A 14,778-nucleotide genomic window follows, 5' to 3' on the forward strand; every position below is an offset into this window, starting at 1 on the left:
TGGCCAAGTTTCAAAGTGCTTTGACTGTTAAAATGCTCATATCCTTGAAGGTTTAACGCCCAAGTTTGTGAAATACATTACTCCAATAAGCCACTTCATATGGTTGTTGCAATTTAGGGTTGATGAGCATTGTGTGAAGTGGCACCATCTTAAATTAACATCTACAGAATTCCAAATCATCTGTGATCATCATTTGGAACAGGCCATAGATGGCACTAATCAGTATTGGCAGAATGAGTTCAGGTTTAGCCCACTAATTATAATGGCAAGAACAAACACATTTTTCAGGCATTGTGGTCTGTCAAATATATTTATATAATGTCCTATTACTTTAATTAGGAATCTTGTGTGTTCAGGCTTTCCACTGTACTGCATCAGTTCTTTCAGACATCTGTTTTTGTGACAATGGGACAGTAGCCTTAAATCATCACTGAGAGAGCTGGAAGGAGTGGAACCCTGGAAAGCTGAAAGAATGTCAGTGTGCATGGGACTAGCATTCATACTGGCTATCTTCAGAGAAGATATTTTAATAAGCTAAAATCGTTTGTGCTTTAGTTGGATGTGAAATTCTCCGTATGCAAGTCTCAAGAACAGGTAAGATTAAATGACTATCAAGAACTTTTACTGCTCTTTTACTTCTTACTGAAGTAATTTGCTTTAAAGTTTTTTATATATGTAAATATAAATAAGAGGTGCTGTATTTTAAATTATGCACTGACATTTTTCCCCTGCATTTCTTCTCATAACCATGAGAGCATTGAACCATGATCTCTGCAGCACAGTTGTTTCTTTAGGAAACACCTTTCCTGGAAAATCCTGGTTTCACTGTTGGGCCAAAACAATGAAACCTGTTACAGTATGTGTTGATACTTGTATAACTGAACTGAAAAGAGTACACTTGTATTTTCTTACCAGCTACAAGTGAAATTTGTTGTGCAACAGATCCTAGTGCTTCCATAGCTCTGTGTTCCACAGAAAATCTTCAGGCTTGGGGAAATAAAATGTATAGGTGTGAGTTAGTGTATAAACTGTTTCTGATAGAAATTATGCAGGTTGGAAGGCCAGCAGAGTTTCTCATCTTATTTCCCATGTTCTCTGTATTCAGATTGGATTAAGAAATACACAGACAGTCCTTTTTAACCTGGCCTGAAGATAACATTCACTAAGTTCCCTTTTCTGGAAATGATGCACTCTGTAGCTGCCAGAACCTGTTACACAAAAGGAACTGGAATTAAACACACAGTAAAGATACCTGTGAAAAAGGCGGCCACAGAGAGATTGTGGCTCCTGTGCTAAGCAACACTAAATGGATGACAGTTGTTTAGTTTAGTTTAGAGACAGGTAAAGATAGTTTAGGTGTTTTTTTTAGAGACCACTAAAAACCTGTAAAGCCATAACAGTATAGAAAATGCTAACAAGGGAAGGAATATTCACTGTATTTTTTCATAGCTGAAAATCAACACAATACCTAGTGAAATGATTGAGTTTAGGGCTAGCAGAAGAAAATGGGTTTATTTTTTGGTTTGGGAGTTTGTTTAACATGGTGAGCAACTCACAATTCATTTTTAGGACTCACTGTCTTTAAGATGTTTTGGAAACAGTATGTGGAATCAAAACTTGAGGAGGAAAGATCTGTGCCATGGCTATTAAATAGTTGCTGCCTGTTTTTTTTTCCCTCCTTTGGGGGCTTTTTTGTCCCAAGAAGCTTGCTGAATTGGTGGCTTCTGGCAACTGAGAAACTGTGATAACTGTTATACCCAGGGAAGAATTCTGTTCCAAATTCTAGCTTGTAAATGTCCCTATGAGCCACTGGCAAGGCAGGATTAGAGGCTGTGATATAAACTGATACCAGTGATTGTATGAACATAAATTAAGCAGTTTTTAATTTATTATATTTTACATCAAACCCCTCTGTGTGCTAGGAAAGTAATATTGTATATGTGCTGGATATAGTTGGCAGGTTCTGCTAATGAGTAATTCAGCCTTCTAAGGAGTACTGTTAAAGCAAACTCTCTTATTCTTGCTTCTGTTTCCTTTGTGTTTCCCTCCAGTTTTTCTTCCATTTTTTCTTTCTGCCAGTACTAGAAGTTACAAAGAGGAGGCTAACAAGAGTTACTAAAGATACTGAACAGCTTCCATATGTGGATTAATTGAATTGAGTAGGACATTTCAGCTTGGAAATGAAAGGGTGGGGATGGTGGAAACAGTGGATGTCACCTTCCCAAGGTCATCCATTATTTTTCAGGCAAGGGAATGGTAATTACTCTCTGATAACACAAGGATTAACCAGTATCACATAAAAGTACCATTGGCAGATCTCACTCATACAGAGCATGGTGCACTGTGTCAAATAAACAGTGAAAGCTGTAGGAAGCTGTGGATGGCAAAGGGTCTTGGATTCCTTAAATGATTAGAGATAGGTGGATTTTCCTTTTACCAATGAGGCAGTACCTCTAGTTCAGGAGCTACCCTGTGGCTGAGGAGACATCCTGGAGCTGCACCACCACATGCTTGGCTGTCAGACTGTCACTCTGTGCTGGGATTTCACTGGGGGAATATTCAGTCTCTGCTGGAAGGACTGTTACTGTTTTGCTTCCTGAATTATCTCCTATTTTTATTTTATTCCAAGATCATTCAGGAAATGCCTCTTCATTTTTTCTTCTCTCCCACCCTTCCTGTGTAATTTTGGGGGGATTTTTGTTGTTTGTCTGTTTTCCTCTTCTCTTTTAAGTCTGTATCCCAGTTCTCCATTGCAAATACAAGCTAACCCATCAGCCTTCTTCCTGGTCCCAGATTTCCTCCTCAAGTCTGAGAACCCGGAAATGTGGTTTTTACTCTGATGGCCAGATAGTGATGGGAACTGCAAAAATCACTAGAAAGGACCTAATATTCCTGAAACAGAATTCTGTTCTGATTTTGTCAGTGTATGTCTTCATGGGAGAATAATTTCCTTTACTGCACCTAATTTCAAGGTTCACTTTACATCTTCTTCCCTAGTATTTTTACTGCCTGCATTTCTCCTGGTGCAGAAAGATTTATTGGCTGCCACAGATGGAAACTCAGCTGAGTCTTAGTAGTTTTGCTGCACTCCACAGAGATTTGCTAGACAATAATTAAACAAATTGTTCTTTTGTAAATTTTTTAATTAAGTCATAGGATTGTTTTGTATATGCAGGTGAGCAGCAGCAGCATAAAACCATTTCCAGGACTAGAGAAGTTTTGTCTCAGCTCTGGTGATCTTTTTCCAAAAACATGATGACTAAAAATTTTTATTTTCCTCACTTTGAAAGCTTTGATACTATACAGGTTGATGAGTTTACTCAAAAAAGCTTCTGACTTATCCTTAACTGAGGGGTAAGCATCTCTTCCATCTTCTGTGTCAGACTGGGAAGGAGGGCCATGGATTTTGTCAGCTGGAAGTTTGCTCACCTTAAAAGTAATGGAGGCAGGGTTTGAAGCTGGAGAATTTAGCAAAATATGATTATATTATGGCATGATAATATTACTTAATTGAGCTTTTCATACCTTCCATTGGAAATACTCTTGCTGGTGTGACTTTTTTCTTCTCTTCTTTCCATTTCTAAAATCCATTCAAAAGTACAAATTGCAGGTTTAGGGAAATGACCATTCCCCTGTGCTGGGCACTGGGGATGATGTACCTCAAATCCTGTGTCCAGTTCTGGGCCCTTCAGCTCAGGCAGGACATTGAGGGGCTGGAGTGTGTCCAGGGAAGGGAACGGAGCTGGGGAAGGGTCTGGAGCACAAGTCTGAGGAGGAGCAGCTGAGGGAGCTGGGGGGGCTCAGCCTGGGGAGAAGGAGGCTCAGGAGAGAGCACCTCACCCTCTCCAGCTCCCTGACAGCAGAGTGGGACCAGGTGGGGATTGGTCTCTTTTCACCAGTAACAAATGACAGGACAAAGGGAAATGGCTTCAAGTTGTACCAGGGGAGATTTGGATTGAGTATTAAAAAAAAAAAGTCTTTCCTGAAAGGGTTGTCAAGCATCAGACTTGGCCAGGCTGCCCAGGGTGGTGGTGGAGTCATCATCCCTGAAGGCATTTAAAAGAAGTGTAAATGTGGCACTGAGGGCCGTGCTTTAGTGGTGGCCTTGGCAGTGCTGGGTTAATGGCTGGACTCCGCGATCTCAAAGGTCTTTTCCAGCCTAAATGATTCTGTGATTCTGGGCACAGACAGAGCTGTCATTCGATAGAAGAATGGGCTTGTTTCATGTGCTTCATCACTGTAACTCAGCAACTACAGCTGGTTTCACTGGCATTGTTTGTCCAGAATTAGGCAGAAAATAATTTTATATTAATTGCTGATACTGAATCTAGAACTGGCAAAGGCTTAGGCTAAGCCCAGCTCTGTGTGCCAACTTCTCCATGTAAGGAAAGGCAAAGTTAATGAACTTCTAAGAAAAAAACATGTGTTTACCAACATTGCATGTTACAGTGATTGTACTTTTTTGATGAGAAGTAGGAAGCTTGCTTCATTAAGACTTAAAAAAACTTATTGACTAAATTGTCAGCAATTTTGCAGAAAACTGTGTAAAAGGTAGCATGTTAATTTGCAGTTCTTAATACTGTCAAGTTTATACACATTTCTAGTGCATGTTTCCTGATGTGCTTTTACATTAGTGGAGCTTTAATAAAACGTTAAACCTTTTTTTTTTTTATGTTTGGGTTTTTTTCAGTATTTTGCTTCCTTGATATGGGTTGGGTTTTTTTAGTGCTTCAGTGGAATTGACAATAATTTAATTAAAAATGATCTTCTGAAAATGGATAGCCTTAATGAGCTAAAAGACTCTGTGATATTTATAAAGTGTAGAAATACTATCCTGCTATTATAAACTGATAGTTTAAGTGCTTTGGAATAGTCAAGTGTGCTGTAAAGTTCAGACAAGAATTGGATCTATACTGTTAGCATGGATTACACTATTATGTGTCTCTAAATTGTTTTAGGGATTATACTCCTTCTAAAAGCATGGATTATGTTTCTACATTGAGATCACTGCATGGCACGGAGTGTTCTGTGTTTTAATGTTCTCCTTTATAGATGGATTTTGTGTATTAAAGTGGGGGCTGCCAGTGACAAGATCTCCAGGTGGAATTCTGCACCACAGGATCAGGTGGATCGTATAAACAAGATAAATATTTGATTTTTGTGACTTGCTCAACCTCAGGGTTCCCAGTAGACCAAATATCTGGAAATTCTGTATGTAATGTGAGGAATATGAATTGCCATGTGGCCGCTATTGCTTTGTCCACATTTCTGTAAGTTTGCTCTTCAATTAAAGAAGTTTTTCTTGGCCGAATCTTGTAGCCTTGCATGTGCCTGACACTATTTAACAACCTGGCTGCAGGTATTGGTTATTTTTTGATAATGCGCCAGAGATGCTGCTTGAAAATCTTTTAAAATTCTCTTGGCTTCAATGGGCACAGTTCTTGAAAATATAGTGAAAGTACAAAACTGAAGGAGAATCATGTTTCCCTGTGTTTATCATGCTTTAGCTACAAGCTTTTTCCTTTTAACTATGTGCACACAAAAAGAATTTGCTGAAGTTACAGTTAAGCACAGAAATAGATACCCTTTTCCTCTGGCAGCTTCCTTGGTGTTGCTTAATAAAAATGAGAGCCTCCATGGTGCATTTCTGGTAGGATGAGTAATTGGGGATTAATATATGTATTGTGAAAGGAGATAGCATGTGGCTCCTGCCATGGCCTGAGATTGTGGAAGCTGGGAATAGCAGGTGCAATCCTCAAGGAAGAGCAGGTGATGCTTTGGGGTGGACCCAAAGCCTCCACATTATTAGTTCATGGCACATTAGCACATGTAAATAAGGATAAATGCAGATTATTAGTCATTTTTCTCCTGTGTTTGACATATAGAATCAACAGTGAAGGAGGGAAGCAAATATTGAAAATAGCAGTAACACTGATAAAGAATCTCAAATTTAGACTAAGGGTAAAATGTTCTGTGTATTTTCAGACTCCTAGAGTGTTTATTCACCACTGAGGAAAAATTAGAAGTCTGATTCAACATCTCAATTAGAGCATTAAATCCAATCTGTGATAAGTACTTCTGTGGTAAACGTATCTGCAAACACAGAAAGCCTGGAGTTATTAGATTTATCCCAATATGTCCTGGACCAGACAACTCTCTGAAGGCTGATCAGAGACTGTAATGTGATTGCTGGTTGCATTAAGGAAAACCCCTTGTTATACAGCTTGAGGCATGTTGCTGCAGTCTGTGCTAAAATTTCCCTGTCTTTAAACATAGGGATAAATATTTATTTAAGGTCATTATGAAGCTCCATGCTGGGTTTTTTTATATTTAAAGAGGTGATGGCATAATCCTCATGACTTACATGTACAAGGAATGCTCTTTCACTTGAGGTTTATTATCTCTGTGGACTCAATTAACTTCGTAGCTCGTAGGAGTGTAGTTTTTATTAGTGAAAAACAAGCAATGCCTGTGAGTGAGAAACAAAGACATTCTGGAGAACGTGAGAAATGTCTTATGGTTTTTCCTTATCAGTAATCCTGCTGTTCTCACTATAGCTACCCTTTGCCTGTGGGCAGTACGAACCAGTGGCAGAGGTTTTACAGAGCATTTGCAAGTCTATTTACTTTCCTTCTAGGACTGCACTTTCTTTTCTCCCCTGTTTTTCAATGGTCATTTACCATTTTAAGGGAAGAGCAGTGTTTGTTTCCCTTTTGATGCTGGCAGCCCATCAAAGCAAGTCCTTTATTTTATTCAGAAGGTTATCTGTCTGCTGCGGTTGTAAAGACATTTCTGGAGCTTTCCTGCAATGCTGTGATTCTGCCATAAGCAGACCTCCCTACTCTCACCTACAGAGGTGGCTTTTACTTAAAATGAGCTTAAACTGAAGGTGTCTAATCAACAACATAGTCACTTGTTTCTAACAATAGAAAATGGAGTCCTGCCACACTGAATTACAGAAATAACATGAAAGTCAGGTCAGTCTGGAGTTTGTCATCTTCAGAGAAGTCTTGTGAGTGAGGTTCAAAGCATGTTTAGCTTTGGGTGTTTGGGTCTTTGTCGTCCCACATGGACAGACTCCACATTGAACTCTTGGATGTGTTGTGGACTTTAGGAGTGGGCAAGGAAAAGACCTTTCACTTTTGGTTTTCTGTTTTGGAATAGCGAATCTGTGGAGACATTTCTGGACGTGAAGTCAGGGTTTTCAATACTGGATATCAAGAACAATTGCCAGTGCTGACATTTATCCAGTATTCTCTGAAAGTATCAGCTTTCTCTAGGAAAGAAAGAGGATTTGACCTCTGTCTTCCAGAAGTCTTAGTAAGATAGACTTGTGGTTTTTCAAAAGCAAAAAGAGCAGGTGAAGACAGTAGTTGCTCTGTTCTAAAGAAAGTCTTTGTGGGGAAAATCTCATTTCTTGAGTTTTGATTCCTAAAAATACAGGAGTAGTCAAATACAGCCTAGGCTTCATGTATGAAGTTGTAAGATTCTAAAGTAACCTATTTTGAAGAATAATGAATTAATGAGATATCTTCTAAAACAGACTGTACTGATTTTCCCCTCCAAAATTTTATCAGCTGCAGTTGGGAAAAATTATTTAGATCTCAAAAATGTCCAGGAAATTTAAGCTGAGTCACAAAAGTAATGTACTATTCATTGTCTGCAGCAAAGCCTCTCGTGGGAGCATGTAGTAGCAACTGTATTTTGATTTTTGGTGGGGAACTGATCTGTAAAAGTGTTGTAGCTCACTGCTGCTTGTCCAGCCAAAGGTTCAGCACTGCTCACTCAAGGAGATTCCTTCCTCTTGCCCATTCTGTGGTCAGAGAGGTGTGTGAAGAGCACACATCTGCAGTTTGGTTCATGATTCATGCCTGACTTGCCATGAGTGAGGACTGGGGCCGTGGGGAGGGAAGAAGAACAGCAATGTCTGTATGCAGAATTCACTGGATCTGGTTTACTGGCAAGATGTTTCCCAGTGCTGGAACTGAAGGTGTGTTAGTGCAAAAAATGGCAGAGCTAAGCCAGATCAGTTTAGATGACACATCTTGGATGGCAGATGTTTGACTCTTCCTGCAGTTTTGCCCTTCCCAGGAAAGGAGTATTTTCCCTTCATCACAGTTCAGCATGCTCAGGACATGGCTGTGTGTAAACCAGGCAGTGTAACTTTTCTCAGCAGTTGCACTGAGTGTCCATTTTTACCGCTTGTGGTAGTTTTGGGAAGCAGTCAGTATTTGTGAGTATTGTGAGCATGACTTGATGGCGATGGCACAGGAGAACCAAGTTTCTTATTTATTTTGGCTGTGTTTTTGTGATAGTCTTGGTTGTATTATATAGGTAAACACAATGATTACTTTGGGGAATGGTGTTGTGATGTGCTTTGTGAAACTGCCAAGACCTTGTGAGTCCCATTTCTCTGTGTGTTTATTTCAAATAGACTGGTATGGCTGTTTGAAATGGTATTTTGAGAAATCCTGTTGTGAGCTTTTCTGTACACAGATTTTACTTTGCTTAATTGTGTCACCAAGGGTAACATCAAAAGAGCTGTGAGCACCTGCTTGAGCTAAATATAAGACTCACAGTGCTTTAGTCTTCCCTCTTGTGCTGTGCTCTTTATCTTGTTTCTGTGGCATATGGGGTGGGAGTTGAAAAAAGCAGTGAATCCTCTAAATAATAAGTGTGGGTGGGGTTTGACTGCATTCACTGTGGATCCCTACCAGAAGCACTGTTTTTTTAAATTATTTTTTATTAATTTTACACAAATACTTCCATTGTCCAACAGTTACTAACCTCTATTCAGAAAACAATGACCTGTTCTAGGTCAGGCTGCAGATGGCAGACGCTCTCTCAAGAGATGTTAGGGTAAAACTTAATTTTGTGGGACTTTGTTCATTTACAGACAAGCACTAAAATTTCATTGAGAGAGCTGTGCTGATTTAAAGTTGTGCTGTTCTCTAGATCCTAATTCCTGCCAAGAATATTTATATTTTTAAAAATCTATATTTTTATATATATTAGATTTGAAAACTAACTACATTTTCTTCCACACCACCTGTAAAGAAACCCGCAGAGAGCATATCTTTATGGAATTAATCATCAGAAAAATAAGATTTTCAGACTCTGTCCTTAGGGAAAGGGAAGATCTGAAATTGTTCTTACTTTGGAAAATAAGTTATTAGCAGATTGGCATTTTCAGGGTATATATTTAGTTCCTTGAAATATTCCCACAATGTGCTTTTGCTAATATGTGTTTGTAGTTATCACTATTCCATGACAGCTGCTTGCACTGACTCACTAGGACTGTGGAAGGTTGTAGGAGCACTTGTTGATATAATAATGTGGTTTTAGATGAAGATTTCTTTTTTTTAATTAAATTTATACTTGCAAGAAACTTGGGGTTGTTGAGCCTGGAGAAGGCTCCAGAGAGACCTTTTTAGTACTCAAAGGGGGCCTGTAAGAAAGGTAGGGACAAACACTCTAGCAGGACCTGCTGAGATAGGAGAAGGGGGGTGGTGGTTTTAAACGGAAAGATTGTAGATTTCAAATAGATGTAAGGTGGATTTTTTTATGAGGGTGGTGAGGCCCTGGCACAGGTTGCCTGAGTAACTGTGGCTGCACCATCCCTGGAAATGTTTGAGGCCAGGTTGGATGAGGCTCTGAGCAACCAGGGATAGGTTGAAGATGCTCTTGCTCCTTGCAGGGGTGTTGGACTAAATCAGAATCACAGGCATGGGACAGAAAGGACCTTAAAGATGTAATTCCAGAGGTAAAATGTGCAAAATACCAAGTGTGCAAAAAATAGCGATCTCCTTGGATGTGTCAAGGAAGGCAAAAATGGGAATGAAGGGTGAATGTGGATCTTGAATCACTTGTTGAATGAGATTTTTAATCATGATCCAGCTACAGGTGTGAATTTGGGTATTTGGTGACCTGCAAGGTTTTAACACATTTGAGACAATGCTGTGTAGAATGCTGAATTTCATAGTTGGAGAGAGGAAACATAATTTACCAGATAGTAAAACAACTCTTTGAATACAGAAATAAGGTAGATTTTCAAGATTGCCATCTTCTTGCTTAATTTGTGATTATAAATAAGAAACTGTGCATATATAAACAAATATAAATCAATGTAAATCAGATTCTCTAGAAGGGCTATAGTGATGGTCATAACTCCAGTCAAAAAATTGTTACTATGTTTTTATCACTTTGCAGCCATGGACCGTGTGACTATATTGTGGTGGTCTTAATATTTCTGTCATTGATTTTAAAAAGCCAAGGAGTTTTGCAGCTATCTGCTTCAAAAAATGTTCAAAGAGGAGTATTTAATAGAAGGAAAATGCAGTGTTGTTAATATTTTGTTTTCCAAAAAGGAAAAAAAGAAAGAGTCAATTTTTCTGGAGTTGCTGCTGGTAGCTTTAGGAGCATTTTTCCATCTGGTCGAGATAGATTTCTTTAAAGCGCTAATTTTAAGATACAATTGGGAAGTGCATAAAATGTAGTTATGATTATAGAAATGCTGCTCTAATTTTTGCTGTTGGGTGCAAATTGTCCTCATTAGTGTCTTACAGGAATACTTACAGTGCCCATTGCCAGACTTCTAGGCATCTGATTCAGACTTACTTCACTTTATTATCAGTATCTAATCTAGATTTATTTATGCTCATTTAATCAGAAGGAAAAAGGAAAGTGTTCTTGAAGTGCAATTTCACATACAACCTGCAAGAAGACTCTTTCTTTGAGGCCACACTTAAAAAAAATGTCATGTTTGTAGAGTTTATATCCTAATCCCCTAACATCTTTTCTGTCCTATATGTCCCCAGTGAGTTTCTGTTTTGTTTTGGTCTTTTTAACTATTTTATTTCTTTACTAAGGGAGCAAAGGTAAAGAATTAAATCTGTACACATGCAAGGAGAAATACAGTTTTAACAGTACCTTCTTAAGAGGCAAAAATAAGTCTTTTTTTGAAAATGTATTTGTTTGTGTAGATAAACACAGATGAGAGACGATTAATATTATTACTGTGTCTATATTGGCAAGTATATCAGCTCACAGTCCCTTCACTTTGCTGTTACACATTGAAAAACAGCAAAAACCTCTTGAAAGTTTGGAGATTCAAAGCTTTGAAATAAAGTTTTTGTAGGAAGAGGAAGAGTTTTATGGTAACTTTCTTTGAAGGCACTGTGGCTTTTAAAGCAAGTTGTTAATATCTTATTATTTATTCCCTTGACTGTCTTTAGTGAGCAATACACTTGAACAGATTAACAGTTCTTTGGAAGTAGTAATACTCAGCAGAATGTAACTTTAGAAGTGTTTTTCATGTAATAACCTTTTAATGCTGTTTTGAGTGGTTCCATTCAGAATTTTTGGGTAATTCTTGCATTCATTGATTTGAAAAATTAAATATTTGTCAAGAACTTCCCGACTGAAACTTCCTCCTTCTTAAAAAACAAACCCAATTATTTCTGGCAAGCTGCTTTTCCTGCAAAGGATGCACACCCTGACCTTTATGCAGCAGGTTGCAGAATTTCTGAAAGTCCATCTGCTTCTGTCTGGAATTACCAACACAACTCTGTAAACACAGTTACTCCCTGTAACTCCTCATTCCTACTCTCAGGCTGTAATATTTTATACTTCATAAAGTATTGAAAAATGTGAAGTGGAAATTGCATGCTGTTTTAAAAAAAACCAGCCCAAAATGTCGCTTCTTTGTCAGACAAAACCAAGTTATTTTTGTTAGCAGTCCCAATTTTGCTTTTAGAGTGCTGGCAAGACAAGTGAAGGCTCTTTGGCCCCTAGGGGCTGTTATTAACCCTGTGCAGGAGAGCCTGGGTGACGCCGAGTGCCATTTGTCCATCAGTGAGCCAGGGCAGCGTTTGGCTCCCACAGGGGATGGTGAGACACATCCTGCCCGGGCTGCAAACAATCAGCAGCCACAGGAAGCTGCTCTGCACCAGCTCTGAAGGACAACAGAGCTTGTTTGAAAGCCAAGGGTGAAGCAGTGTGGCTGGGGGATTGTCTCAGCTCGGCTTGCACATCTGGGAAGCAGGTTTGTGTTGCATAACGTCCTTGCCAAACTGGTAGGAGCTGGGTGTGTCCACATCTAACTTTGTCTCTTGAGAAAGCCAAGCTTTTATTTTGCAAGTGATGTGCTTTATTTTTTGAAAGTTCTTCAGTCTGTTTGGTTATTCATTGGTTTTTGGTTGATTTGTTTTGGGGTTTTTTTTCCAGGAGGGCCAAACATATGGGCCATCACCTCCGAAGAGCGGGCCAAGCATGACAAGCAGTTTGATAGCCTTAAACCCACGGGAGGTTACATTACAGGTTGGTCTGAGGCTCTGCATTACACATTAACTTCTGTGTACACATACCTATCTCTGTAGAACAGTTTGAGAACTACATCCTATTTCTAGCCCTTTGTTGTGTGACTAATAGCCACATTCTTCAGGCAAACAGCCACAGGTTGTTAGTAAACTTAACAAGCTTTCCTCTGAAGTCTGGCAGGAGAATGCTGTTCTGTTTAACCCTGTCACTGCTGTAGCTGCCAGCTGTGTGCTGCCATTCTGTCTAGTTTCAGAAACCAGAGAGTATCAGGCGAAATCTGTGCTCAGATGGGAGGCTGCCAGGGAACACTTAGAGTAGCTGTTGTGGCAAGTGCCACCAGACACAGCAGAAGTGGCTCTCCTCAGTCAGAGCAGAGAATGCTGTGCTGTTAGATATCTTTGTCTGGGAGGAGCAGGCAGGGAGATGGATGCTGACAGCTCATCCTTGTTAGCAACTGCTTGACATTTGTGCTGTTGGGCCTTCAGCAGGGACTGGGTGGACTAATGGCATTTTGCAGGGGCCTGCTGTCAGTTCCAGTTGCATTCAGCTGCTCTCCTCTGAAACAATTGGGTCGAGTTGCTATGCACCTCAGAATTTGCAGGTTTTAAATTTAAAATCTACTTTTGATATCAAAAAGACCCAATTTCCTTGGCAAAGGTGTCTTAATTAAAGAATGCCCCATTCTTTGTGGGTGGGTGGGCACTAAAGACCAGGCCTGACAGCTCCTACCTGCCCAGCTGTCCAGTAATGCCCTATTTAGTTGCTCCACTGGCCTTGCTCTTCCTCTTTTGGGGCTGGAAAGGACTGAGGAGAGTGGAAAGTTGTCTGTTTGGAACATGCACATCTTGTGGTTCAGTGGCACCCATCTCCTGCTTTGGCCAAACAGCACTGGGAGGTTGGTGTTCACCTCCAGCTGAAAACTGGGCAGTCCCAGGGACTGCCCTTAGACCACATCTGGGCTCTTATCTGCATCTGTACCTGCAGGCTTTGTTGTTTATTTGGCAAATGCTTGAAATAAATGGTTGTGTATGAATATAAGAGAGAGCTGAAAGAATAACCTGAAGTCTTAGTTTAAGCGTCTGTAATTCACTCAGATGCAGGCCTGAACACTACTGTCCCTTTTGTATGTGTACCAACTGATGTGGAACTTGGTAAGGGATTGCACAACAGTTCCCATTCCCTTCCTGAAATACGGAAATCATGGGTGTTCTCTGACAGAAAAGAATATTATTTAGAACGTGCTGTTTTCTTAGTTTTTCTAGAGAAAACTGGCTCAAGTTAGATGGGATAGAGAAGAAAAGAAACAGCATTCTCATCCTTTCCTGCATAAGTAATTGGGGCAGGACTAAATTTTCAGTCATTCTTTAATTCATGCATCTTTTAAGATTTTGGCAGCCGTTGTTTTGTGACCTGTTAAAGTTTTTATAGCTATCTGAAATAACTTCTCAGAGCAAAGATTGAGAATTATGGAATATATGAGTGTCTGACAATCAGTATCACCAGTGTTAAAAGCTGGAAAAAAAGCCCTGGAAAGCTGGGCATCCAGCATGGGGATTTCTTTCAAAAACTTGGTCCCCCAAGAGAGTGCTGAGCTCTTAAAAAATCTGTCTCTGGTATAAAAGTCTGTCTTTTTTTCCTTGTTTATCACAGGTGATCAAGCACGTAACTTTTTTTTGCAATCGGGTCTGCCATCTTCAATCCTTGCTCAAATATGGTAAGGTATTCTTTATTGTTTGGTTTTTTTAAGATAGGAGATGCATAACATTCAAATTCTACCTTTGCTGTGTTGTGTTGTTTCCCAGAGGCTTTCAGCAGTCAAGGTAGAAAGTGTTGTCTGAATCATTGTTTTAATTTTATTAAATTTAGAGGAAAGTTTCAGCCCATATGTATACCAACAGTTACTTAAAACTCAGTAATTTTTACATCTTTCTTATAGTGCTATTTGAAATTGGATCACACTGAACACAGTGTTTTTAAACTATATGAAGGGCTTGAAAAAAGAAGTAGAATACAAGAAAAAAATCTAAAGTCACAAAAAAGTTAGTAGAAGTACAGTAATGAAATGTGAGATACAGCATTGGTAATACAGGAACTGGAGAAAGTGCAGTTCCTTGCAGCATATATGTGGTGAGTACAACACTTGAAACATTTTCTTCTCTATAACCTCTCAGTCCTCACTAGAATCCTGTGTTCAGTTTGGAGCACTGGGCTGTTACAAAGACATGTGTGGGCTAGAAGACACATACTTGAGGCTCATAACAATTAAGAGCAACTTTAAGAAAAAGTATTACAGAAAATAACTAAATCCAAGTTAGTTTTTCCTTCAGACACATAGACTCACAGAATTGTTAAAGTTAGAAGTATCCTAGGATCATCAAGTCCAACCAGGATCACCTCCATGATCACCATTACACCAGATACCTCAGTGCCTAGAAAAGAGGAGCAAGGAGATTTTTCTGT

General features: G+C 39.4%; 1 protein-coding gene across 6 annotated transcripts in view; it reads left to right on the forward strand.

Moving 5' to 3' along the window:
- Window positions 1-14,778, forward strand: part of ITSN2 (intersectin 2) — an 81,177-nt gene that overhangs the window by 18,878 nt on the left and 47,521 nt on the right. For all 6 annotated transcript variants that reach the window (XM_063424181.1, XM_063424197.1, XM_063424204.1 and 3 more), the window contains 2 exons: window positions 12,226-12,318; window positions 13,969-14,032. In XM_063424181.1, coding sequence (XP_063280251.1) covers window positions 12,226-12,318; window positions 13,969-14,032 — 157 coding nt within the window. The remainder of the gene's footprint in view (window positions 1-12,225; window positions 12,319-13,968; window positions 14,033-14,778) is intronic.

The sequence above is a fragment of the Prinia subflava genome, chromosome 2, assembly GCF_021018805.1.
Source record: "Prinia subflava isolate CZ2003 ecotype Zambia chromosome 2, Cam_Psub_1.2, whole genome shotgun sequence".
Classification (NCBI taxonomy): domain Eukaryota; kingdom Metazoa; phylum Chordata; class Aves; order Passeriformes; family Cisticolidae; genus Prinia; species Prinia subflava.